The sequence below is a fragment of the Saccostrea cucullata genome, unplaced genomic scaffold (assembly GCF_032062105.1).
Source record: "Saccostrea cucullata isolate Sc308-1 unplaced genomic scaffold, CSIRO_AGI_Scuc_v1 ctg8526, whole genome shotgun sequence".
Classification (NCBI taxonomy): domain Eukaryota; kingdom Metazoa; phylum Mollusca; class Bivalvia; order Ostreida; family Ostreidae; genus Saccostrea; species Saccostrea cuccullata.
The window spans coordinates 1-27,252 of record NW_026926367.1 but is presented as its reverse complement, the minus strand read 5'-3'; the positions used below and the strand labels follow the sequence as shown (position 1 = coordinate 27,252).

Genomic DNA, 27,252 nt, shown 5'->3' with positions numbered 1-27,252 from the left:
AAGGGAAGTCAAAATTATAATGCAGACATTTTTATAAACGTTGTAAATTTCTAATACAAACACTGACAAATTTATGCAGAAACAGTTTTCGCATTAACAATGCGTCTTCACTTCCCGCCATTTCTTTTACCTGTTACTCCAGGTAAACTGGGGAGTATACTCGTGTAACACGAGTTGATCACCCGTGTCGAAGATAAGTTGTTTTATTTACAACTCTAGTGACTCGTGTAACCCGTGTCGCTTAATCGAATATACCCCAAATGCAGCCTCTGTGAACAACGGAAAGAAAGTCGACTTACTGGTATGACAAACAATTTATAACACATTTTTTGTTAATTAAATGATTGTATATTGCACTATAGTTACCACTTCCATTTTTTAAACCAAAAATACTGTTCACACAATTTATATATTGTATTATATATTAAAAGTACACGAGTTAGAAAAATATTCTACATTCTTATAAAATAAAAGTTGGATTACGAATAAAGATTGTTTACACAATTATAATGAACCAATGTTGATTTGTATATTTCTTATTGCAAGGAGTTGCATTTTATGCCTACATGTCGAGAAGTGTCATGGTCAAAACATTTTCCAAACACAAAACATTTAAACAATAAAATGCTTTCTTTGTTTGTTGTTATTGGAATGAACGGAAGACAGCTATTACAAGAAAAAAATACATAACCCGCGTAAGCGGGTTATGTAAATTTTTTCTGCAATAGCTGCGACCGTTCATTCCAGTAACAACAAACAAAGAAAGCATTTTATTGTTTATATTTATATCGTTTTAATAATCAATTAAAGTAGGATTAAAAAGATTAATTATTGTATTAATGATGCGAACGTCTTTATACGTTTCATTGATGGAACAGCCACTGATTAAGAAATCTGTACAGGCGACCTGCCTACTGTAGTTTATGCAGTGATGAACGCAATGGGGTTTCTTAAGAAATAAAGGAGAAAATATTCAGTGGATGTAAATATTTGTCTATGACCGTGTTGAGACCAACATTGGAAACGGATATGATGCCAGGTCCGGGAAATTTACTGCTCCCGAGAGTGGGGTCTATGTATTTCACTCCTCTACAACAGCAATTGACAAATCTCATTGCTCAGTGGAAATTGTACAAAACAATACTGTCAAAGATATAGGGTGGGCTGATGCTATGGATCATAATGACAGGGCCTCTGCATCTACAATGACCATTCTGAATTTGAAGAAAGGTGATATTGTCAACACACGAGTCGGTGTCACTTATGGGGGAAACTACATGGAAAGCAATCAATATGTAAAAATGACTTTCTCTGGGTTTAAACTCGTGTAATGTACAGAAACATACTTTGAAAATAAATAATTGGTTTATATATTTTCGTTTCTTTCTTGTGTATTTGTCCATTCTGCATTACTGTTTCAAGGAATTTCGTTTTATACGTACATTTTGAACAGTGTCATGATCTGTACTTTTTCCGTGTTTTTTTTTTCATACTCGTATGTAATTTTTTTTTTTTTTTCTTTCTTAGGTCCTTCAAAAGAAGTTATTAAAAAAAATGAATAATTTATAATTAAAATGTAGATCATCCTTTTCTAAAGCTTTTCATCAATCTCAACTTGCTGTCAAAGTAGAAATAATTTACAACGACAAATACAACTGACATTTTACCGACTCAAATGTTTATATCTGTTAATAATTTAATTCTGTTTGTATTCTTGTCTCTCATTGGTTGATTTCCAAAAAGGAACGCATAACATTTTGTATAATCTGGTTTGGTATGGGGACACACCCCCTTGACAACCAGCTGAATCATCTGTATCCATCAATCCCCTCATTTCCAGTCCTTCGGATTCATGAAAAATTCCAGATTTAATGAATGTACCTTTAACTTCAAACAGTTGCTCGATCTTACCTCATGTAAACAAGCATCATGGCTGCTAGATCTATGTATCAGTTTTTACCTCCCCTTGCTTCCCATCACTTCCGTTACTATGGTTGTATTATTGCGCGGTAAATTTGAACTAATAAAAACAACACAATTTTACATCCCCAGTTGTTTAATTATTTTAAAATTAAATTATAAGGAATGAATCTAATTCTTGGCCAGATTATCGAGTATAATATGGTTTGGGTCAGTTTACGCTTTTTTATAATCCGCTTCGCGGATTATAAAGCGTAAACTGACCCAAACCATATTATACTCGATAATCTGGCCAAGAATTAGAGTCATTCCTTAAATAACTGAAATATCTTTACTCTCTGCTGAAGACAAAACTATACTATACTGCTGAATATCTACACAATACTAATAGTTTAACAAGATGTGTTTGTGAAACAATATGCGCCTGGCGGCAACAAAGTTCGAAAAGGCAATTTTTAGCATACGGGTCACAGTCAAGGTCACACGATCATTGTCCTTGGTGTCAGGTGTCATTTGAAAGAACTTGATTAGTGGAGTATGCATACCAAATACGAAGTATCCATCTCTTATCACAGTCACAGTCACAAGGTCATTAACCTTGGTGTCATTTGAAAGTGCTTAATTAGTGGAGTATGCATACCAAATACGAAGTCTCTATCTCTCATGGTTCAAAAGTTATGGTGAACGTTAATGTTGACAACAGACAACAACACAGATAATACCACAAATATATACGCCCCAATCTATCGATTCAGGCACATAAAAATAACACACTAAAACTGTATTATGATAAAGAAAACATAATAAATTGATGATAAGAAGCTACGATTTCAAATAACTTGGTAAGGGTAAACCTATTTACTTAACTATTGTGAATACAGATGTCAAACACAAGGATTCAGAACAAAGACCTTGGTTATACTATGAATCTAGCAGTACAAAACCCAAACTCCAAATTTCAACTCCCATACAAATGATTTAAAAAATGAATCAAACACCAGCAACAAACTAGAGAACACATTTTTTATATACCATATATATAATATCATAATTCTTACAGGTATCATATTTGTCTACTATAGAAACAAAGACTTCTTACAACTTTACAGTTGAACACATTTCAGTCTGTAATAAAAAGATGTCATTTATTTTAAAAGACCTTCATTGAACAATATAAGAGATAAATACACAAGTATCACAGCTAATTCAAATTCATAATTTTTAAAATTCTTTCATGAGCAAACAGAACACTTCTGACATTAAAAGAGGCAGATGTATGCACTCTTTTACATACGAGTCCAACTTATTAATTCTGTGCTCTACACTCAGGGAAAAGGCTAACAATTTTGCCCATGTCATTTTTTGGATTTTATTTGACAATGAACACTAAAAGGAGATCAATATTTTACAATGTTTTAACAATTATTAATAATATAACATAAATATATAAATAATTAAATAAATAATTAAATATGATCATGAGAATAATTAAATATGATAATTCGAAATAAATCTGAATATAACTCCATAATGTACATGTAAGACTATATCAAATCATATTCATCTGCATAAAATTCAGATTACAACAAGCACATTTCAAAACATTAACTATTGCACCTGTTCATATTGACACAAATATTGATTTTTAATCACAGTCTAACTGATAAAAAAAAACTCCATAAAGAATTTTGTACTCATTTCACATGTATTCATTTTACATGAAACTCAATAAAACACATCAGTAAACAGATGTATGGAATGTAACTGATCCAAATGTTCAGTTTTATAAGTATTAGAATATAACAGAATCTTATAACTTAGAAACTTGATAAATGGCTCCATTTCCTTGTTGAGCAGGTTTGATGTATTTGTGGTAGGAATCAAGAACCTGAAAAGAAGGAAAAATCATTTATAGCAGAAGAGTTATACATTGTATGTGTAGCTTTAGACACCTGTGTACCGACTCATATGCATACTTACAAAAATATTCTACCAGAAATCTGAATATATCTAAATAATATGATATTATGTGAGGGGTTTGTACAAATACTTGTTTTTACCTCCTTTTCATTGAGTGGAGAGCTTTTGGCATAGTCATACAGAGCCTGATAGACCTGACCATCATATCGTCCCAAACAGCTCTGGAGCACCTCGTCTGGATAATCGAATGCATCCACAAACGCTACAGCATTGGGTCTGATCTCAGCCAGCAATGCCATCAACTTCTTCTGCAGGAAGCTTACTTGATTGGAATCAAAGAATCCATCCTTGAAAATTAAAGAGCATACAAATATAATTTACAGTTGCTTTATCTTCCATACAAGCACATTACCCAGCAAGCATTAAATTCCAAAATTTATCACTGTGACAGCTATGTCTTTAAATTTATCAACTTTTAAAGAAAATGTTTCCCTTGATCATGGAATATTTTGATCAATCTTTAAAAATTTTGAAATTTGTACAGACCTGAATAAATCCACCCAGGTTCTCCACAATTCCATGAACGGCATACAGCTTACACAAACCAGTCAGAGCTGGCCTCACTTTGGCATCCATCTTGGAATCAGTTATCGTCTCAACAAAATGTTTCACAACAAAGGCATGGCAATGGGCCTTAAAGGAAACAAAAAAAAAATTTTAATTGAGCAAATGACTTTACACGCAAATTACAAACCAATGTAGATAAAAATAAAGTGCCACGCCACAGCAGGATACGCCTGTCAAAAAAATTACAATTATTTTTTTTAGTTTAGAGTGCAAGAAAATCATGTCAACCTTGATTCTAAGATTTCCATGATTTTTCCATTCCTTAAAATATTTGTTTATCATTCCCTGTTGTATAAGCATTAATACCCAATTATTTATGACAAATATTACATTGATAGATTTCTATCCTAGTTGTGTTAAGACCTTTGTCAAATGCCCATCATATTAAACAATATAAAATTAGTCTTAACAACTTAATCTATACCCAATTGATTTTGAAAATAAAAGGCTGGTCATCAAATGAATTATGCTATAAACTGACCAACATTTCTTCTGTCTAATATCCCAAGGGATACAGAAAAGACTCTTGGTCACAGATGCTCTAAAGAAATGATTGAGACAGCTAGCCTTCCTACATTGAACTCATTAATTTATCTTTGACTGAATATTTTTGCTACTCATTACTACCAAGAAATGAACCAATCTGCTCTATCTACCATAAAACATTTGATTTTTAAAACATATAAAATACTCTGTGATCTTTTTTTTAGATTTAATATCTATAATATCAGATTAAGAAATACGCACGCTAACTCTGATTCCCGCCTACATTTTGGAACCATTTAATTCAAAATCAAAAGCAATTTGGCCATAAAATATTTGTTTAATACAAAGAACAGTTCAATGATAATTGATGAATTGTCTTGATACCAGCGCTAAACAGTAAATTATACATAATTCTAGCTCTTGAAAAAAGGGGGGTAGAATGATATTTTCCATTGAAATCGGAGTTTCAGGCATCACCATATTATGAAATAGTCTTGGATATGATAAAATGTTCCTAATATATTTTCTTGTGTCTTAGACAAATAAAAAAACATGAATATGTCAAAAAAATATAATGTTTCAGTTTTAAATCGCTTTGAAAATGGTGGAAATAAATATTTTTATCTTTTTTTGTCAATAAACATATGTCCCCCCCCCCCCCTTGTCACATAAAAAGCTTTGGTATGAATTGGTAAAATAACGGTCCATATAACCTGTAAAAAGGAATTTTTGTGTCACGGGGGATGTTTTAAAAATATTTTCCATTTTCCGTTGATTTCTATAGTGAAAAACACAAGTTTTACCAAAATTTTAGAGTTATCTCTCTTTGTTTTCCCAAATAAGTAATGTTTTATGAAAATCCATATAATTATCTATAAAAAAAATTAAAAATTTATCAAACATGTTAACTTTTGAAAATTGACTTGGAGGTAGGCGGGAGAACAATACTATCTTTCGCAGTTCTTTATTATGCAATATCAATTAACCCCTTCACTTCCGTACCGGTCAAACTGACCGGTGGCGCGTTAAAACACGACTTCGCAAAAATAAGATCTACGTATCTATTTTATGGTAGCATGAAGGTATATAAACTATATATCATCTTTTTGGAAATTTTCTCTAATTTTAAAATATCTAAAAAGATTATGTCTTGATAACCGGTATTTAATCTATTTTACGTTTTGAAGACAAACGTGACTTTTTGGAAATGGCGTAATTTTCCAAAGCAATTGCCGATTTTCCAGACGATTGACATTTTTTTCCTGATTAACTTTTTAAATAAATATGGTATATTCTTAAGCATATTTTCTCTGCTTATAAAATATGTAAGAATTATTGTTATTACTTTAAAGTATATTTTAAAATCAAGAATTTCTTGCACTGATGTGTTTTTTCTCGATTTTATTCGTAATGTTTAAACAAAGCTCAGTTTTACGTTTATTTCTGTGTTGAAATAGGGAAAACAAAATAAAGCTAGTAAAAGTAGAGAAAATTTCCTTTCCAACGAGCCCTTACAGGCCTTCTTACGCTCAGTATTTTCCTAATTACGATAATTTGAATTTGTGACCTTCGCATAGATTTTATGGAAAAATCGGTCAATATATACATAACGTCAAGGTCGATATTGTTGCGTCTTACGAAACAACAAATTCTTTTATAAGACTTTTTTGACCATTTAAATACATTTTTTACTGAAATAAATGCATAATACAAAAAATAGATTTCAAAAAACAAATATATACTATCGTTCTGCCTTTTGTGAAGTGAAATGTTAATTTATCCATCTACATGTAATGATGTATATTTCATGTAGTGATATACAATGTTGATAAATATTGTAGATTCCCTAAATGTCGATCTTAACTGAAAAAAATCAAAAAAATCAGATTTTTAATATTGTTGTATCTTGTTATACTGTATACTTAGTTTGCAATTTAATTAACGTTAAATCTATATTGGCACGAAATTTAACAATACAAAAACTCGCACTTATAAATAAATACGACTAATCACTGTATGAGTTGATACGAATTGAAATAACCACGTGTTTCCGCTGTGGTGTAAACATGATGGTGATCCGAAATCTGAACGTCAATTTTCATGATTATTTCACGACGAAGACCATCACATCAATGAATCAAATAATACGGACATGCCTTTGGTATTAGCAGGTGAGAATACTTGTATATTGACTGAATAGTTTAAGTTTAAAACGCATTAGTTCACGTTATAAAGAAAACTAAATGTACACATGTACTAGATCTTCATGTTTCACTGTGCGTATTTCGTACTGTTCAGCCAGTTTTGTGTTGCTTTTGAACTTTGATGCTTTTGACAATCACTCGTAAGTTCAAAGTAAAATCAAAGTTGCCATAATAATGGATAGTTTATTAATTGTTTTCAGTATGTGTGTACCAGTGAGTACATGTACCACTTTCACATTGACTTTTTAGGGTGCCAGCACCAGATGCAACAATACTTTCATCTGTGAATACCCACTTGTTCAGCCCACCATAAACCACGAAGGCCAATTAATATGTAAGGACACCAATGAACAGGTAAATTTTTGTTTTGGTATTGAAAATTTCTGTATTTCTAAAATTTCAAAAAATAAAGTCAATTTATATTTGTGTCATTCTCATGATATTGCATTCATACAAGTTTATAAACATTTGATTTATATTTTGAAAAATAAGTGTTTGAAAAACAAAATACATATGATGCTTGATTATTCATACAAACACATTATTTAAACACGTAATATCTATTTGAATGAATACCGAGATATGGAACAAGCTGTTTTTATAGACTGCTGTTGTATTTCTAATCTGCATAAAGTATGTGGTTAGAATTTCCATTTTCTCAATTTTTCAGACACTTTCCAATTATCGTACACCATATACATGGGTGGTCAAACTCACTGGATGGTTTATCAACACTCCCATCCTCACGAACAGCCTTGCCCCAGGAATTTTGCCCTGAAGTAACATTTGCAGTCAATTGTCTCCTTTCTTTTTACAACCCTGGCAGCCATACAGGTATGCAATCTATGAAAGCCATGAAGGGACATAGAATTTAAAAAAATTATAAAATTTAAAACCTAGTTCTTGATTTATACAATCCGTTTTCTCGGATTGACAATCTGTTATAACAAATTGCCAATTCATTCTCACAGATTATCAATTCGTTCCCTCAAATTACACAATCCGTTATCTCAGATTGTATAATTCATTCTCTTAGTTTAAATGATTCGTTCCCTCGGAATGTAAACCCTTCCCGTGATTTCATTAAAATTATTTTTCTGTACATATCGAATATGGTAATACATGTTTAAAGAATATAATACCGAGTATTGTAGTATTTTACATCCTACCTTTCATTACATATTACGGTCCAAAATGAGAAAAATACATGAACATTTTTAAATCCATATGCTAGTACTGATATTTGTACAACAAAAAATCTTAGAGGTTTTTGTGTCACGTGTATTATAAGAATAATTGAAAGTCCTAAATAGTAAAAGTGAATATGGGTTCTGTGTAATCATAATATTTCTAAAATAAATATACGTTGAGTTAGTTATGAAAGAGGTTGGAAACGAATGGTTGCTGAAACAAAATAAATAGAACGCACTAATTGATTAAAATGGATGGATGTATCTGTACATATATGTAATGAAATTCAAGAGCACAGATTGCCAAAATCATAAGACTGACATTGTAACAAATCTATATCTCAAATTATTAATCTGTGAAAAAGAATTACCGGTATGTAATTTGAGATCTCAAATTATGAATCAAGGGGGCGACTTAGTAATCCGTAAGATTGGATTGTCTAATTCGAGATCTCATTTTTTACTTTTTTGAAAAATACCCCTTCATGGTTTTCGTAGCAATCTAATTAAAATTAGATCTTCAATCCACTGCCAGATTTTTTTTTATATGTTGCGATAGCATAAACAGAGGTCTGGCTTTAGTCAGATTGCCAAATATGCTATTTGTTTTAGTTCAGTAATTTTACCATGATGGTTTACTACAAGGTTGTTGAATTATCAGTCCTGATACATTGACTTAACAATATCATTTAACTTCTTGAATCATATAATAAATACAATTTTAATTTTAAAGGGAAAATCAAATAAATATAGTAATTTTAGCATTCTTAATTTTATTTATAAATGTAAATTCATATACACAATGACATGTACCTGTTTCAAAATATTTAAATCTGTTACAGGATAGAAGCTGATCACTTGTACTTGACAGCAAATAATAATGTCTTGGACAAGCCAAAGAATTTCCTCCAGTCTTACAGAGAAATGACAGTTTATAAAAGAATAGTGGACACAAAGTGAAAGTGCTCTTCAACATTTTGTGGAAGATTTCAGTCTGATTTGGAATTCATCTTGCAAAATTTCTGGATTTATATTTGGATTTAAACGTCACATTTTCAACTTATTGACTAAACAGTTTTGCGTTAAATATTGCCAATGCTATCTATTATTATTATTTTTCCTCCAAGATAACATGTCAAGTCTTTATTGTACCCCTTAAGCTCTGTTATACCAGAAAAATTTTGTAATGAAATCATTTAGTTTATTTTTTCTTGTTAGATTAAATCCATGTAAATAAAGATTATTTTTAATGGCATCAAGAGAATGGATTTTTTTGTTTAACAAAAAGATTGTATGCATGTTTTTCTAGGGGTTTATAAGAAGCAGAACAGAATTCTTTGCTTGCAAATTTTGTTGTTCGCCATTTTTTATTACGTCAACTATAAGATGATTGATCCATGATTGAAGCATTTCAAAATTGATATTTACTTACAATTTAAAGCAGGATTCTGTACTGATATAACCTTGACCCCCTTAGAAGCAAGAGTGTCAAGGTCAATTTTTAATACAAAAATGTTCTTTCATCTTTATGGCCTATACAATATCATGAAATATACAAAAAGTGTCTAGAATGTGTCCAGAATGTGAAATAACAAACATGTATATAGCCAAAAAACTTTAAAATGTTGTTGCTTAGCAACCACTTAGAGGTCATTAAATAGATATTTAAACTAAAATGATGCATGGATATTGCAGTTCTGATCCCTTCTTGAGAGTATATTCAGAATTTTCCATTTCAGCATCCATTGTGTAAAATTATGGCAAGAGTATTGAAAAGTGTTGAAAAAAATTGATGAAACTTTTGCACTTATTTGACCTTTGACCTCCTAAAAATAGTTCTAATGAGGTCAAACTTTAAGACAATTTATCTGCTGTTCGTCCCTTATAATTTTATGACCTCATATCTAACTTTTATATGTGCTGGGATGCATTAATGTGTCTAGGATGAGTAATAAACGAAAATTCTTGCCCGAAAATTAAAAAATTCTGGGTTGCTAAGCAACCGCTTTTAAGTAGTTATATGCAGAATTGAAAAAAAAGTTTATATGTTTCATGTAGTTCAGTATCATGTTCTTTTGTGAGTATATCCAAAATTTCCTATTTCAGTATACATCATAGTAAATATTTAGCTTGAAGATTAAAAGTATTAAAAAATTCCATAAAATTTTGCACTTAATTGACCTTTGACCTCCATTTTTACTAATAAGGTCAGTTGTTGAGTATCTGACTAGTCATAAAATATCATCTCTAAGACATTCCCTACAAAATGGTATGCAATATAGCTAGCTTTCTCCTTGAATAAAAAAGTTGGAAATAATTTAATAATGTCATGTCAAACTGTCTACAAAATCACCTAAAATGTGCCGGTAGAGAAAGGGTTAAAATGCTAAGACTAGCCAACAAGAGCTATTTTTAATCCAACAGGCTGACCCATTTGCCCAATTCCCAAGGGATATAGATAACACCTGCTTGATCAGAGATGCTCTACCAGTTAGCTCCTCACACTAGACTCAGTAATTTCTCTCTAATTTGACATGCAATTTTCTGTTACATGTATCAAAATTCTTCTTGACCAGTGCTTGATAATTACACTCATGGGAGCATTGGAATTTTTCTAACATACATTATATTTGTTAAAGACTGCTGTCAAGTATATGCTGAAAAAATAAGTATTTCTTGATTTAACACTTTTTTAATAAGGATAGTGCAATACTCTTACATTTTTGGGGATGTGTAAATGAAGAGTAAAAAGACACTTATTTAAAAAAAATTTCATTTAAATTCAACAACTACTTCTTTCTGACCTTGAAATAGGTCAAAACACACCTTCTACCTAAGATGCATAAACAGGCCAAGTTTGATGATTCTAAGTCTAACAGTTCTCTAGTTATGGGCCGGAAAGGATTTTTCCATATTTGGCTATAACTTCTTAATTAAAGGGTAAAGTGACCTATTTTTTTGTGCACAACACACATTCTACCCAAGATGTATCAGCTGACAAAGTTTGATAACACTAGGCCTTCTAGTATTAAAGTTATGAGCCAGACAGAAGAAAAGCTAGCATTTGGACAGCTAGACAGGCGGTCAGATGGACAGCAGGATGGACAAGAAGCCTATAACATATGTCCCGTCTTAAGACAGGCGTATAAAAACTGATCATACAATTAAGTGCTTCTTTCAACAGCTGAAGCATTGCCCTTGATAAATATTATTAAACTTATTGAGAGTGTACATTGCTGAAGCTGAAACCAATACACCTGTCTTTCTTAGGTACTTACTGTAGCTGCCCATGTCAGCATTACTGTAGATCCATTCCAGGCCTCCACTGGAGATTTCCCAGACTGTACCAAGTTCTGCATGTTGACAGCTGCATCTCTTACTGTTCTACAAGTCCAAGAAGACTGACACTAATATATAATATACTTCTGCGACGATGTTTTTTTATCATATTAGCCAACTACTTTTCTTCCTTACTAGAAGACCAGAATTACCTTGCTGCTCTGTTTTCATAAGCCAATACTAAACATTTCAGGGCCACTTCCTCAGTCATGCATGACCTCTTATTGAGGTCAGTGCCTAAATACTGCATAAAACTTGGCAGTGATTCTCCATTTTGCATTTTCCCATACATCTTCATCAAAAACCTTCCAATAAAAAATAGATGCTAATTACAAAACAATGTGCACATGACTGTACACACAACATATACATCATACAAGAGAATATGTCCTAAAAGTAACCAAGATTTCTTACTGATTTTTTACCTGGCCACTTGGAGCATCATGACATTGTTTTCCCCTTCATAAGTACAGCCAGGAACACAGTCTATATAAATCTTAGGCAGACCGCTGGCGTGGGAGTAGCCATGCCCCCCACAACACAGACGACATGTCTCCACCCCCGCCGAACACGTCCAGGAGCTGAAGGCCTTCAGTCCCGCCGAAATGGCGTGGAGCTGAAAAATCAAGTTGTCTGATTATGTATATGATTTTACATTTATTTTTAATGAAATTTTTTAAAAATTGTTTTGAAATCTCAATTCTGACACTCTTTTTTCAAAAATAATCTTACTATCTAACTGATATTTGCCACCGTAAATAAGTAGAATTGAGATTTAAAACAAAAAGGTCTTTCATGTATAAGTATGTAGATGAAAAAGATTAAGCAATGCAAAATTGAATTAAACAATATGATTACATCTGAAATAGTTTTGTAGTTTTGTTTACAGTTTTCAACTTACTCTCAAGTAAATTAATAAACCTTAATTTGTAGTTCAGATCTCTCAAAAAAAGGGGGGGGGGGGATCATTAAAAAAACTAGAAAAGAAACTCGTTGCGAGCAACGAGAGGTCTTCCGTCCAATTCTGGAAAAAACCCGCAAAATCGAGCTGAAAAGTGATATAACTTTTTATGGAAACAAAGGGGATTGAACCCGGGTCGCCAGCGCAAAAATCCAATGCGCTGACTATTACATGTACGCTATTGAGACCACAGCTTTAAATATACATTTATATACTTCTGCAACAGTACATCTGTCTTAGAATAATGAAAGGTGGGTCACTATTCATAATTTTGCGTCAAACGAATCGAAGAAATCTTCGAGCCTTTTTCTTTGGAATGTTCTATTAAATAGGTGTGATAGTTTCAATGGAAATAAAAAAAAAATGTCCGTATAGCTTAAATTTCATTGTTTAGAAAGTATATTTAACGCATTTACACATTCCATATCGTATATAGATAAGTAGCACTAAATCAGTGAAACTGCTATAATTTTCAACTGATTTTTCTTTTGCTGTTTATCCCTATAATGAAATATCCCGATTACTTAAACTTTCATGTACAGCTTGAATTGCTTCGCCGAAAAGCGTGTCGCCCTACGACAGTCAAGGAATCAGATACCATTTATGTTTAATAAATTGAATGAGATCATTGAGACAAGAATGATGATATAAACTCCATTAATTTATCTTTTTAGATATGGTTTTCTTATTTCTGTCTTTTCTATTTGTTTAATTCAAGTGTGCATTAGGAAAACGGTGGTTACGTTTAATACTTACTACCGGTATATATGTTTCTTAAAAACTATTACTTATAACTGGTTTAAAATCTGTTTTTCCGCCAAAAGTAAAAGATACTAGGTATCGTATTTCATATGCACATTTAGTCTTTTCTTTTTCTACTTTGAGAACCAGCCAAAACCAATTATAGAAGACGTTTGAAACCACCATGGATTAAAACATAGTTTGACACACGTTTGCAACGTAACAACGACGTGACAATCCTAGTATTCCTTTACACTTCTTTTATCCTTATTTTACTTTCGTTCAAGCAAACGCTCTGCTGCCTCCGTAAACCCCTATTGCGAAATGTCGGAGTTGACAGAGACAGCCGCCATTTTGGACCCACTTCAGATTTTTGAATGTTAATTTCTAGAGTTTGGATTTATCAATATTCAAACAAATTATATAGTAAGCATAATAAGAAGGGTCTCTATTAACATTCTTAAAATCAAAGAAATAATGAAAAACAAAAAAGTTAGAAAATACGGACTTTTTAATTTCGCTTCCGGTAGCAACCGGAAGTACCGACGACACACGAAAAGGTGATTCGTCACATCTAAAAGTCATCATCTATAATCTTTTACAAGTCTCCAGTTAATATCTTAAACCATTTTCGAAAAAAAGGGGGGACAAAATTGCATTTTAAAATCAGAAAAGTGTCAATAACTTGGAACCAAAGGTGAGTATTCCAAATTTTCCTATTCATGCCACAACTTCATATAATGACGCATAATTCCTGAAATTTTCACAGAAAACTACTGAATAGTTTTCGAGAAATCGCGTGCACAAAATTTTGGGGAAAAAAATAAGAATAATAATAATAATAATAACTAGAAAAGAAACTCGTTGCGGAAGCAACGAAGCAGGAATCACTATAAGGTCTTCCGTCTGAAAAAAACCCCGCAAAATCGAAAAAAAGGTGAATTAAACTTTTTATGGAAACTAAGGGAATTGAGATCTCGTTCGCCAGCGTGAATATCCAACTCGCTTACTATTACGCTATTGGGACCACATATCGTTAAAAGTAACATTTGTATATACTTCTGCACATTACATCTGTCTTGATTTTTATCAAATTTTCTGAAGATCAATTGGCAGTTAAAAATTTTGCATCAAACGCATAAAAGTAAATATTAGCGCCTTTTTTTTTAATGTTCCAAAATAATATGGGTGTGAATGTTTTTCCTTTTGTAATGTAAAAAATTTGAATTAAAAAGCGTTCTTATAGCTTAAATTTCAAATGAAAGGGCTTATGAAAAGTATATTAAACACATTTACACATTCCATGTAGTATAAAGGTATTTAGGGTCCACCACTAAATCAGTGAATTTACAAAAATGCTATGATTTTTAACATTTTTCTTTAGATTTTCTGTTTATCCCCTTATTGAACTATCCCGGTTAGTTAAACTTTCATGAAAAGGTTGAATATGTTGCAAATCGTTAAGAAAAACAAGTGTCGCCCTACAAAGGTCGAGGAATTATAAAACCATTTATGTTCAAAAACTTTTGGCCCCTCAGATATTTGAGACAAGAATTTTATATATAAACTTCATTCAACTTTTTGACAAAAAAAAAGGATTTCTTTGTTGTTTGTCTTTTCTATTTAGTTTAATATGACACAAGTGTGCATGAGCAAAACATTGGTTACTTTTGTTCAATACTTACTATATCCATCGATATTGTTTCTTATAAACTATTACTTAAAAATTGTATCTATATTGATCGTTAAGATAAATTTTTCCGAGGTGCACAAAAGATATTAAGTATCGGATTTCATTTGCACATTTAGTCTTTTCTTTTATCAAATAAAGGTTTGGGAGCCAGCCAAAACCAATTATAGAAGACGAAAGTTTGGAGATATGCTAAATGAAAATAATTAAGATGTCACAATCCAAGTATTCCTTTTACAAAAATTCATTTATCCATATGCTACCATCGTTCAAATTAAAAATTATCGAAAAATCGAGCGGAAAAAATCCGTAAACCCCTATTGCACACGAAATGTCGCAGTTCACAAGCGCTAACCATTTAGCCATTTTGGACCCGCTTCAGATTTTTGAATGCTAATATCTAGAGTTTAGATTTATCAATTTTCAAACAAATTATATAGTAAGCCTTATGTGAAGGGTTTCTATAAGCATTCCAAAAATAAATGAAAAATATTAAAACAAAAAAGTTAGAAAATACGATTTTTTTTAATTCGCAGCTCACAACGACCGGAAGTACTGACGACACATAAAAAGGTGATTCTGCAAACCAGAAAGTCATGAGCTATTGTCTCCAATAAGTCTCCAATTCATATCTTTAGCCATTTTCGAGAGAAAGGGGCGACAAAATTGCAATTTAAAATCAGGAAAATGGACATAACTTAGCACTAGAAGCGAATTTTCAAATTTCCTCCAAAGTGTATCAAGTTCATATTAATGCGCATAATTTCTGAAAATTTCATCGAAATCCACTGACAAAATTGCTGAGAAATCGCGTGCACAAAATAATTTGGGGAAAAAATAAGAATAATAATTTTCCGTTGGAATAACTAGATGCGATCTCGTTGCAAGCAACGAGTAGGTCTTCCGTCCCAATTTTCGATAAGATGAGATATGACTTTGACTATGATCTTTGATAAAACATCATGGAATCATGCCTTTTCTCTTTTGAATAAATCCTTTTGATTGAGATAATATCATCAATGCCTACTTAATTTGCACATTAATTCTTTTCTTTTTTCTACTTTGAGAAACAACCAAAACCAATTAAAGAAAACTTGTAAGGAGACCTTGGATTGTGAATGTAGTTTGACACAGAATTGCAACGAACCTACGACGTGACAATCCAAGTATCCCTACACATTTTATTGCTCCTTATGTTACTTCCGTTCAAGCAAACGCTCGGCTGCCTCTGTTAACCGCTATTGCGAAATGTCGGAATTGACAGAGACCGCCGCCATTTAGTTCCCGCTTCAGATTTTTGAATGTTAATATCTCGAGTTTGAATTTATAAATTTACAAACGAATTATATATTCAGCCTAAAAAGAAATGTTTCTATCAACTATACTAATATCATTTGAAAATATTGAAAAACAAAAAAGTTAAAGACGAGAGACTTTTGGCCCCTCTATGCCCCTAATTTGAAGGACTAACCCCGTTTACTTGATATCAAATGAAAGGTCTTACTATATTGCACATTTTTTATTATATATGTCTTAACAAAATATTAACAGGTAAAAAGATATAAAAGAAAACGTGTCAATTTTTGCGAGATGAGCATGAGGCTATTTTTCGATCCCAGGCGAGCGTCGATGCCTTCTTACCTGGAAAGCTCTATATGCAAAATGTCACATCTACTATCCTTCCTCTACCTTCACTGAAAATCTCAAGTCGATATCTTAAGTCGTTTAGGAGGACATCTCAGGACAAGCTGACCCTCTAAAAATCAGTAAATCGTCCATATCTCACGACCGGAAGTGACGACGTACTTACGAAAAATTTCCGACAAGGTTCAGATTAATATCTATCAGATCTGAAAATTTGGTGAGAATCGGTCCAGCCGTTTTTGAGAAATCGCGTGCACAAAATCGGTAAGAAAAAAAATAATAATAATAATAATAGGGAAAAAGAAACCGAACGAAAACAATAAGGTCTTCCGTTGGAGACGGAAGACCTTAATAAGAAACAATAGAATAACTATAAGGTCTTCCGTGAATAGGGAAGACCTTAATAAGAAACAGTAGAATCACTAGAAGGTCTTCCGTGAAGACGGAAGACCTTAAAAAGAATGCAGAGTACACTACAGTAAAACAGGCTTATAGCAAACATGCTTATAATAAACTGATGCAAAGTGATTTTCACTACCCATTACTTTAAAATATTTTAGGTACTTAACAGATATTAACGGACAAGTTACATATAAAACTAAGCAAAATCGTCCATCTCTGGCACTCCCGGACCCATATAACCGTGTTTTACTGTGTTTGAGAATGCCTGCATAGTGGCAGTCATGTATTTTCACATATCTAATTGCTTTTATGAGATAAGGGAATTAAACAAAATATCTGTAATATAAGTTTTCAGTGTGAAGAATCCAAGAAATTAATAATCAACAATTTTTTTCTCATGTGAAAATTCATGTGCACCAATTTTTTTTTTTCCCAAAGTTTTTTTTTGAATGAATATTTAAAATTACCTGAGGCATGGACTCTAAGTTTCCAGCTTCAATTTCTGCTGTAGCTTTCAGATAGAAATCATACATAAACCTCCCAGCAAAATACATAGCGTAAGAAGTGGCAAGTAAGGGGAATAACTTGTACTGCTGAGTTTGATAGTCTAAAATCTGTGCTTCTTCACCTCTGAGAAAAAATAAGAAAAAGAGCCATTGTATCATACAGTGTACAAATGTTGATCTTCAATTAATCAAAATGATGATCATGCTATTGAATAATCAAGCTATTAAATAATCACAGATAATGAATTGAGGACAAAGATATAAAAACAATTAACAGATCTGTAGAAAAAAAAGTTGAAGGTTTCTCTTGGTTGTATTTCATTATGACTGAGTGAAGATACCATAGGTACTCAGTAACCTAAGATTCAATAGGTATTAAATCAAACTGACAAACTGTAAATGAGAATATCTATTAGTTACCTTAAAAAATTTAAAAGAATAACAAATTATCTGATAAATAATGCATTTTTTTATGGGTATACCTATTGTAAACTTTAACATACCCTGGGGAGACCTCTGTTTGTCGTCTGACAGCGCTGTATCTAATGGAGATCACACAGGCCTGGCCCAGGGCACGTGAGGCATCAGTAACAATGGCCGCTCTCACCAGCACCATGGATCCATAGGCAATCTTAGCATTCGGGGGTTTTACAAAAGTCCCATCCTCTAGTACCTGGCCAAAAGAAAGCCAAATATCACTTAAAGCACTGAACTTAATACAAGTATACCGGTAGGTCAGATTAATGGCTAGTAACATTGTTCACTATTATTTTATAACCGTAGAGTGATATAATATACCTTGGAGTAGAGTGATATACCTTGGAGTATCTCATGAGCATGTTTTCTCTGGGTATTCTAACACTGTTCAGTCTTAAGTATCCATTGTCATTCGTACCATATCCAAACTTTGGACCAATGTCACCAACTTCTATACCTACAGAAAGCGTTTCCATAATGCTTATATAAACAAGATTCTATTTCATTTAGAGCAATAATAGTATTAGCTGTACCAGGAACTATGTTCTGGTTATTAATATCACTTTGATAATTTGTGCTTTGAAAGCAAGAAGACAATCAATACTCATTTTAAAAACAAACAATTTTTATCAAACCTGGCAAAGGCATATGTGTTTCCAGGTCCCGTATCTGCACCATGAACATGTGTATTCCACAGTTTTTTCCTTGAGTGTAGAGCTGTGCCATAACAAGGCAATGGTTTGTGGTCTTTCCCACTGAAACAAATTTTAAGTCAGGAATATGAGAGTCATCTGTCATAATTTCTAAACATCTTTATGCATACATATATATAGGGTTTATCTATCTTTTTAAAAATATATAGTAATGATACCAGAAACATACATAAAAGCCTTACCATGAACTTGTATAACAAACATAATTACAAGTGGAAATTTTAAAGAGATGCAAATTAAGTGATTTCACCTTAAAAATTGGTATTTTATTTTTAGCAAATGCAATTTTAGCAATTTCAAAATGCTCACTTAATAAATTATTGCAAATGAAACACAATTAATTTTTAGCAATATTCAATCTAGCTATCTCAGCATCCTCGATAATAACGTCAAAATTAAATCCTAGCTAAAAATTCTGTTCATATGGTACCGTAATAACCCTTATTTTTGCATATTTACATGCATTTTAACTAACTGGTATTATGCTTTCATAATAAATACTAAAATCTGATTGGTTTAGATCCATGAATCAATCCCGTACAAGTGGAAATTTTAGCTTTATATTTCTCGATCTGAAATTCAGCATCATAAATCAAGGGCACCGCAAAGTGGAGCATTCCCTCCGAAAGAGCCTATATATATTTTTTTTAATCAAAGCAGCATTCGACATTTCATACATCATTAACTCAATCCCCCACATCAAAACACACAAACAATTGTGTTACTATATTCCCTCCAACTCCTTTGGGAGGGGATGATAAATAGTGCATGTATTGGAGGGTAACAGTTGAAAAAGACAACCTTCGTAAAACCACTGTCAACCTCTAATGAAATGTCAGTTTACAATGGTTTAATTGGGATGTCTATAACTCTATTTCAACTGTAATTCTGCAATATAGACACTATTGACAGTATATATCGTGTGTTTCCCAAATCTGCAAGTCTGTGCCTTACATGACTAAAATACATGTACAAATATTTTTATCTATGTTAGTCTATATACATACAATTTCCTGGCCAGTATTTCATTGAGGTTATAGTGGGCGAGTTGAGGACAAATTCCTTGGTCTTTGGATCATATGTTGAGGTTGTCTCTAACCCTCTTATGAATGTCCCTGTGTAAACAGAGTTTGATATATTTATAAGCATTGAATTGTTGTTTTTGGATGTTGTTGGTCCTATAATAGCACCTGACTGTTTTGACAAATTGAGTACCACACGTTAGCGGGATGCGTCAATAATTTGTAAGCATGGACATGTGCTGCTATAGGAGTATTGAAAATGCATATAGTTCCTACAGTGTATTCTACCACACAGTAACAAGGTTTTTTTTGTTATATAAGGTACTGAATGTTGTAGATTCTAATGAATTTCATAAAGAAAATTACACTAAATGTAAAATCATGCAGTTGATAACAAGTATTAAATGATATAAACCCATGCTAAAAAAAATTAACAGTTACAGTACATGTATTTGTTAATAAATAGGTTACTAGTAATTCAAAACTCTTTATATACACATTGCAATGATGAGAGATATGATTGCACAATCTGTGGAGCATCTTACCATGGCCCATTTCTGTTTGAGCATACGTTCCGATCATTTTTAGGCTTTCTGCTAGTGGCAGCCATCTTTCTCGCTGTTCTTTCGTTGCCTGTTTTTCTATGGTGGGAATAAACATCACTGTGTGAAGACCAATTGGACTGTTTTCATGTGAGGCCACAGCTCTGTGTAAAAATAGAACAATTAAGTTATGTATGCTTTTTATTTTAATGAGAAGTTTATCAAAATGAGACTCCAAATTCATAAACAGGTACATACTCTTGATAGTAGAATCTATCAGCCGGCTCTGTAATTCCATGCTCTTTCATTTTTTTATTGATGTAAAGAAATTTGCACAAGGCAATCTCATACTGTTCCTCTCTAGTCTGGAATGCCCAGGGCTTAGCTTTTTTAAACTCAGGATCTTTTATGGCCAAGTTATCTAAAAATAAAATAATTAAAATGTAAATAAATGTATGATTTGACTGGTATAGGAGAAACACATACATTACATTTACCAAATTATCTGTCTATTTAAAGAAACAGACCCTTTTTAACTAAATTAATAGTTATCTAGCTGCAGAACTGTAGCTCTCCAAAAAATATATATTGACAGACCGGAGAGCTACAGTGCCACCCACTGAAAAAACTATATATCTATTGCGCAAAAAAAAGTGCGCTGTTTCTATATTTATTTCTCCATATTTTTAAAGCTGTCATCTCAAAATATTCCTAACCATGTGATCCTAACATATTCTTTCACTGTTTCCTCAACATAGTTGTTGTTAATAGCCCTCCTGGCCCTGATATTGAAATGATCGAAAAGTTCGCCTATTTATACTGCCAGTTTGGTTTGCAAGATAATTTGGTCAAACGCACTTCGTGCAGATGTCAACTACCAAAGTATTTGATAGAGAAGTAAAGAATTTTAAAAAATCAAGCTCTTTAGCAATTGAGGTAAGAATTTGAAAGAATTAATCCACAACTGAGCGCACTCTTTTGTGCGCAATAAATATACAGTTTTTTCAATGGGTGGCACTGTAGCTCTCCGGTCTGTCAATATCTATTTTTCGATGAGCTACAGTTCTGCAGCTAATAGTCATCACGAAAAAGCATGATTTCTTGAAAGAATACTGGTAGTCTGAAATATCTAAGTTTTCCAGGCTGTTCTACAATTTTGATATTTCACGTGCTATGAAAGATTAGGAAAGAAGGGAATGACTGGAATAATTAGTAGAGTCTAGAACTGAAGATTTTAGTTGCTTTGCCCCCTCCCCTTTCCCATCCTGGGCTCTAATCGGAAATTAGGCCTGAACAATAGGGGCAAACTTGGCAGCCTCATATCCCTGCCAATTCTCTATATACACTACACTTCTAGGTTGACTTTGTCCTTCCTGCTTCTTAAAATTTCATAATCACTCAAAAGGAATATGCCTATGATATTATAAATCTGCTGTTCTCTTAACAAATCAAATATAGGAATAGGGCATAATGTTTTAAAAACATGTGCAGAATCCCTTTTTCATTAGAGATTGAAATACTTTTTGTACATGCTGAGAAAATAACACATTTAAGAACAAGAGGCCCATGGGCCACATCGCTCACCCGAGAAGCTTTGACCATTCCATTCTTTACCAGATTTGCCCCTTGTAATAATAAAAATATTCCTAGATTCTCATCCCCGCCCGCCCCGATTTTATACCCCCACCTCGATTTTTTTTTATTTCTGTTTTTCTTCATCTTAATTGTGATCGAGATCGGTATTCATCTACCATTCTACTTTCGTTTTAAATCCCACGAAGTCGACATGATTTTGACAGGTGAAAAGATGGTAATTGCTGTAATACATGCGTATATATTTTAAACAAGGGTCATTGGTTGAAAAAGATTGGTGATGATGTGAAGTTAGAGATGACTGAACCTTTACTATGACTTTTATTCGGGTATTGTAGATAAAATTACACTGATTGACCAGGTCAATAAAAAATCTACAAAATTTGAAAAAATAAAAAATATAAAATAAAAGCTGCCCACCCGCCTCGATTTTTAAAAAAAATCAGATGAGAATCTAGCAATTTATTTATTATGGCCTAATACATATTGTGACCCCACCCTACCCCACTGATCATAATTTAGACAATTTGAAATCTACACTACCACAAGATGCTTTGATTCACCAAGAAGATTTTCAAAGATATTTCGTATATATTTTTATGTTAAACTTTGATTCCCCATTGTGGCCCCACCCTATCCCCGGGGTCATGATTTGAACAATTTAGAATCTACACTACCCCAGGATGCTTCCTTATACGTTTCAGCTTTTCTGGCTCAGTGGTTCTTGAGAAGATTTTTTAATGACCCTACCCTATTTTTGTCTTTTCTTGATTATCTCCCCTTGTGATGGGACTTGGCACTTCATTTTAACAATTTAAATTCTCCTTCACCCAAGGATGCTTTGTACTAGCTGCAGATCTGTGGTTCGCCGAAAAAATATATATTGATAGCTACAGTGCCACCCATTGAAAAAATTGTATATTTGTTGCGCATAAAAAAGTTCGCTCGTTTCTTGATTAATTTTTCCAAATTCTTACCTCAATTGCAAAAAATGGAAGATTTCAAAAAATTACTCTCTCCTCTAGCAAGTTCTCTCGTAGTTGACATCTGAACGAAGCATATTGGACCGAATTATCTTTGAAACCAAAATGGCAGCATAACTAAGCGAAATGTCCGCTGTTGCAATATCAGGGCCAGGAGGACTAGTTAACAATAATTATGAGGAATGTTTTGTTGTGGAAAGAGTCAACTTTATGTTAGGAACACACGGTTAGTAATATTTTGAGATTACAGCATTAAAAACATGGAGAAATAAATTGAGAACTGAGCGCATTTTTTTGTGCGCAATAAATATACAGTTTTTTCAATGGGTGGCGCTGTAGCTCTCAGGTCTATCAATAATTTTTTTCTGGAGAGCTACAGATCTGCAGCTAGCTTTGTACAAAGTTTGGTCAAAATTGGCCCAGTGGTTCTTGAGAAGAAGTTGAGAAATGTGAAAAATTTACATACAGACAGACGGACAGACAGACAGCTAGATAGACAGACGGACGGACAGACGACGGACAAAATGTGATCAGAAAAGCTCACTTGAGCCTTCGGCTCAGGTGAGCTAAAAATGTGATAAAATAGCTAAATAGCTTTTCTGAATAGTTTAATAAAGCTATGCAGCTGAATCAATTTAAACTAAAGAGCTAAATCAAGAGATATTTATAAACCAAACAGGTACTTGGGTCTTGGTTTATAAATATGCATGTAAGACTAAGAGGGTGATCAAAAAGTTCACAAACTAACTGAAAAACTTCCAATAAAGAAATGATATAAGTTTTCAGTGTTGAAAAATTTTCAAAGTAGTCCTCTCCGATTTTAATGCATATCTGCAATCATTCTGCCCATGTGTGGACCACATGATATAGGCGGTCACGTGACATGCTTCGTGGCGTTCTGTCAAAGAGGCTTAAAATTTTTCCCGACTCATATATTTCTTACTATGCTCATGATGCTAGTTATTTTTTACAACAGAAACAGTGCATTTGTCAGAAATGGCCTAATCTCGGCAATTGTATGGGTGGATAATGATATCCTTTTGCAGAATGACCATCAAAACCCAAGATCTCGTCTTTTGAGCGTTGTTTATTTCATGTGGATAAAGTATGGGTGCCTTCAATTTATCATATCTGATATGTTTAAAGTCTAAGGTGAACGATATTTTAGGGATTTAATAATTATATTATTGTAAAGTTATTTATCTATTTTTTTAACTGTATGTTGGCGATCTTTCATATCAAATTGCTTAACAAAGGACAAGTCTCTCCGTTTTTGCTTTCACTTGGCAACAGAACAAATATCATTTTTAAACAACTCCCTTCCTTCACTTAAACATTCAATCAATAAACTTCTGCACTTTAACTTTACAGTCATTCGTTTCTCGAATACGACTGAGTCAACCATTTTTTGTCACAAGTGATCTACCTTATCACGTCATTTTCACATTGTGACGTCACAAACACGAGGCAAAAAGTTCCATTAGGCCAGGTAAAATTAATCTTTAGATTCTCATCCTAATTTGCTAAAAAATTGGGGCGGGTGGGCGGATTTTATTTTTTATTTTTTATAATTGTTAAATTGTAAGTATTAAAAAAAAATGAACTTTTCGTACAGATTTTTCTTTTCATTATATTATATAATAATGCCAATATGGATAGATCTTATTCTTTTCCTTTTCTTTTAAATATTTAAAGAAGATTCTTGCTTTAAAGAATTAAATATTCATTGTTAATTAACAAATTATCAAGTACACATTATACGGCAGATGCTAAACAAAATGAGGTGGGGATAGCAAATAAAATGTGTGTGCATGACTTCTCATCGCCTTTCCCCAGATACCTTTTAATTTTACCAACACATCCCTATGTTTTCTGTAAAATATAATAAATTTCCACCTTCCTCAAAAATTTTATCGTTCTTGAGACTTGTTGGGTTCGACATTAAAATAGGTTATATTTGCAACATAGGCGTCGGAACCGGGGGGGGGGCTAGGGGGGGGCTTAGCCACCCCACTTTTTTTCCAAATGTATACTTAGTATAGACATTGAACATATCTTCGTAAGTTTAGCCCCTCCACTTTCCACAGATACGTCTTAGTATAGGTTAAAAATGGGGAAAGTGGTGGTGTTTGGAAGAAAATTTTTTGTACTGGAGTTCGAATCTTCCCCCCCCCCCCCCCCCCCAAATAGGATTTTCGTGTTTGGGAAATAAACATTTCCTCTTTTTTTACTTGTCAGGTTTTTTGAGGTACAAAATTTTTTTTTACACTTAGCCCCCCCACTTTCAATTTGCTTCCGATGCCAATGTGCAAAATCTATCAAATGTTCTAACAAAATATTGTACTGAAAAACTAAGGCCTGAACAGTTGATAGATTTAATATTTCCTTGGCACTTAGATTGACTTAATATTCTCTAATGTCTGCCTACGATTTTTTTTTCAAAGCAAAACCACACAGAGCTGGAGATCGGTACATGTATAACTTGACCAGGTGTCATTTTCGTCTATTTTAACTTATTACAAAATCTCTCTAAAACTAGGTCATACCAGTGATGGTATCTAGATGTGTTTATGCTATTTTTTCTTCTATGCCTTCTCTATACTGACAAATTATCTTTTCCTTACATATATTTAAACTGCTTTTATTGCCGATTTTTCTCCATTCTCCACATGGTTCTTTTGCCATAAATAGCGGCACGCGACTATTAATACAGACGGGAGATAACTCTCAAACTTTGACCCAAATTCTTGCTGTTTAAAAATACATGAAAATACTTTTATTAACTCACAAAAATCAAAATAAAAAACATCGGGGCGGGGCATTTTGAGAGGGGCGGGCGGGGATGAGAATCTAAAGATTAATTTTATCTGGCCTTACATATACTATTTATAGAACATCATGGACATGTGTATGACTCTATGTGTGCCAAATTTCATTCTGATCTGAATTGTGGTTTTGTAAATAGAGAGATAGTTTGCAAACTTTTTGATCACCCTCATACCTTATTTATAAACCAAGACCTAAGTACCTGTGTATCCAAGTGCCTGTGTATGTGAATTTTGTAAAATGAAGTAAAGAAATTATATACATGAGGTATTTCGGATAAAAATACGAAATGTGAAATATATTCTATACAAGCAATGACAAACAACAACAGAAGTACGATAGAAATAACTTATGATTCTGGCTACATGTATACAGGAGTGTAGGTTCAAAGTCCAAAACATTAAAATGTTCTTAAAAATAACCTGAAAAAAATTTGAGCTGTCGACAAAAATCTTACGTAAATATCTTCTTCTTTTCACCTTCTCAGGACCTCTATATATAAAATTTGTAAGTTGTTCAACGTCAAAAGAAGCATTTTTTCTTTCTTTTGCAAGATCCGAATTTACTCCTTCCATGGTCGCCATCTTTGGAGAGTCGATAATAGTTAACTCTTACATAGAATAGGTCGTGTCACTACTTCTTGAACTCCCTACAAATCTTACGTTCAGATCACAGGCACCTGACGTTACTTATTTTTCTTTTAATAAAAAATATACCCTTACCTTATAATAAACCGTTTATTATAAGGTAAGGGTATATTTTTTTTATTAAAAGAAAAAATAAGTACACTGTAACGTCAGGTGCCTGTGGTACAGATGTCTAACTTAATTTAAAACCTTGACGACGCCTCAGTCAGTATCACTTCTATTTAAATAGAGATTATGAACGCAAATCGTACTTCAATTATGATTTCCATTTCGTTGTGTAAACTTGATGGATACATGTACATGTTTAGAACCGTGACCTCCCATATAATCATGATAATCATACTGGTTCATTTCTCTGTCATGTATACATAGAGTACACATACATATACGTCAATATCACAAAATGCCAACTGCTTTTGAAATGGGAGTCCTAAAATTACCCTTACCAAAATACTCACCTTCTGGCAACATCTTCTGGCAAACATTCTGGCAATACATTGCAGCAATATCGCGGCAATATCGTTTTTCGTATGTAAATTAGATTTGTGGCAATATTCCCAGAAAGGTGTTGCGGCAATATTGCTGCAAAGCAATTGCAGTACATGTATTATTTCAGGTTTTGCTGCAGCAATATTGGGGCAACACTGCAGTACTATATACCTATATAAATTGGTATTTAATAGAAAAAATTATCTGTCAGTCTAACAATTAACAAATTGTGCTGAGGAACATAAAAATCAATAGCATAATAAGCTACAGAGTCAGTAAGAAATAGCTACTTAAGCTTATGTATTCTTTGAAAAGATAGAAAAATTTTGT

At 32.8% G+C, this 27,252-nt stretch overlaps 1 protein-coding gene and 1 long non-coding RNA gene across 2 annotated transcripts; one reads left to right on the top strand and one right to left on the bottom strand.

Annotated features, from left to right (window-relative positions):
- Positions 1–3,382: 3,382 nt before the first annotated feature.
- LOC134271479 (peroxisomal acyl-coenzyme A oxidase 1-like) lies at positions 3,383–26,379 on the bottom strand. Its single transcript, XM_062753673.1, has 14 exons — positions 26,244–26,379; positions 20,643–20,805; positions 20,388–20,548; positions 19,828–19,935; positions 18,743–18,862; positions 18,449–18,564; positions 18,134–18,303; positions 17,592–17,754; positions 12,112–12,302; positions 11,839–11,991; positions 11,626–11,731; positions 4,387–4,533; positions 3,981–4,187; positions 3,383–3,808 (listed from the first exon to the last, which is right to left on the bottom strand). The coding sequence occupies exons 1-14, from the start codon at positions 26,368–26,370 to the stop codon at positions 3,731–3,733; spliced, it is 2,010 nt and encodes a 669-aa protein (XP_062609657.1). The 5' UTR covers positions 26,371–26,379; the 3' UTR covers positions 3,383–3,730.
- Positions 6,984–9,788, top strand: LOC134271480 (uncharacterized). The gene is made up of 4 exons (XR_009993028.1): positions 6,984–7,124; positions 7,407–7,511; positions 7,828–7,991; positions 9,190–9,788. It is a non-coding gene; the product is annotated as an uncharacterized LOC134271480 (long non-coding RNA).
- Positions 26,380–27,252: the final 873 nt, after the last annotated feature.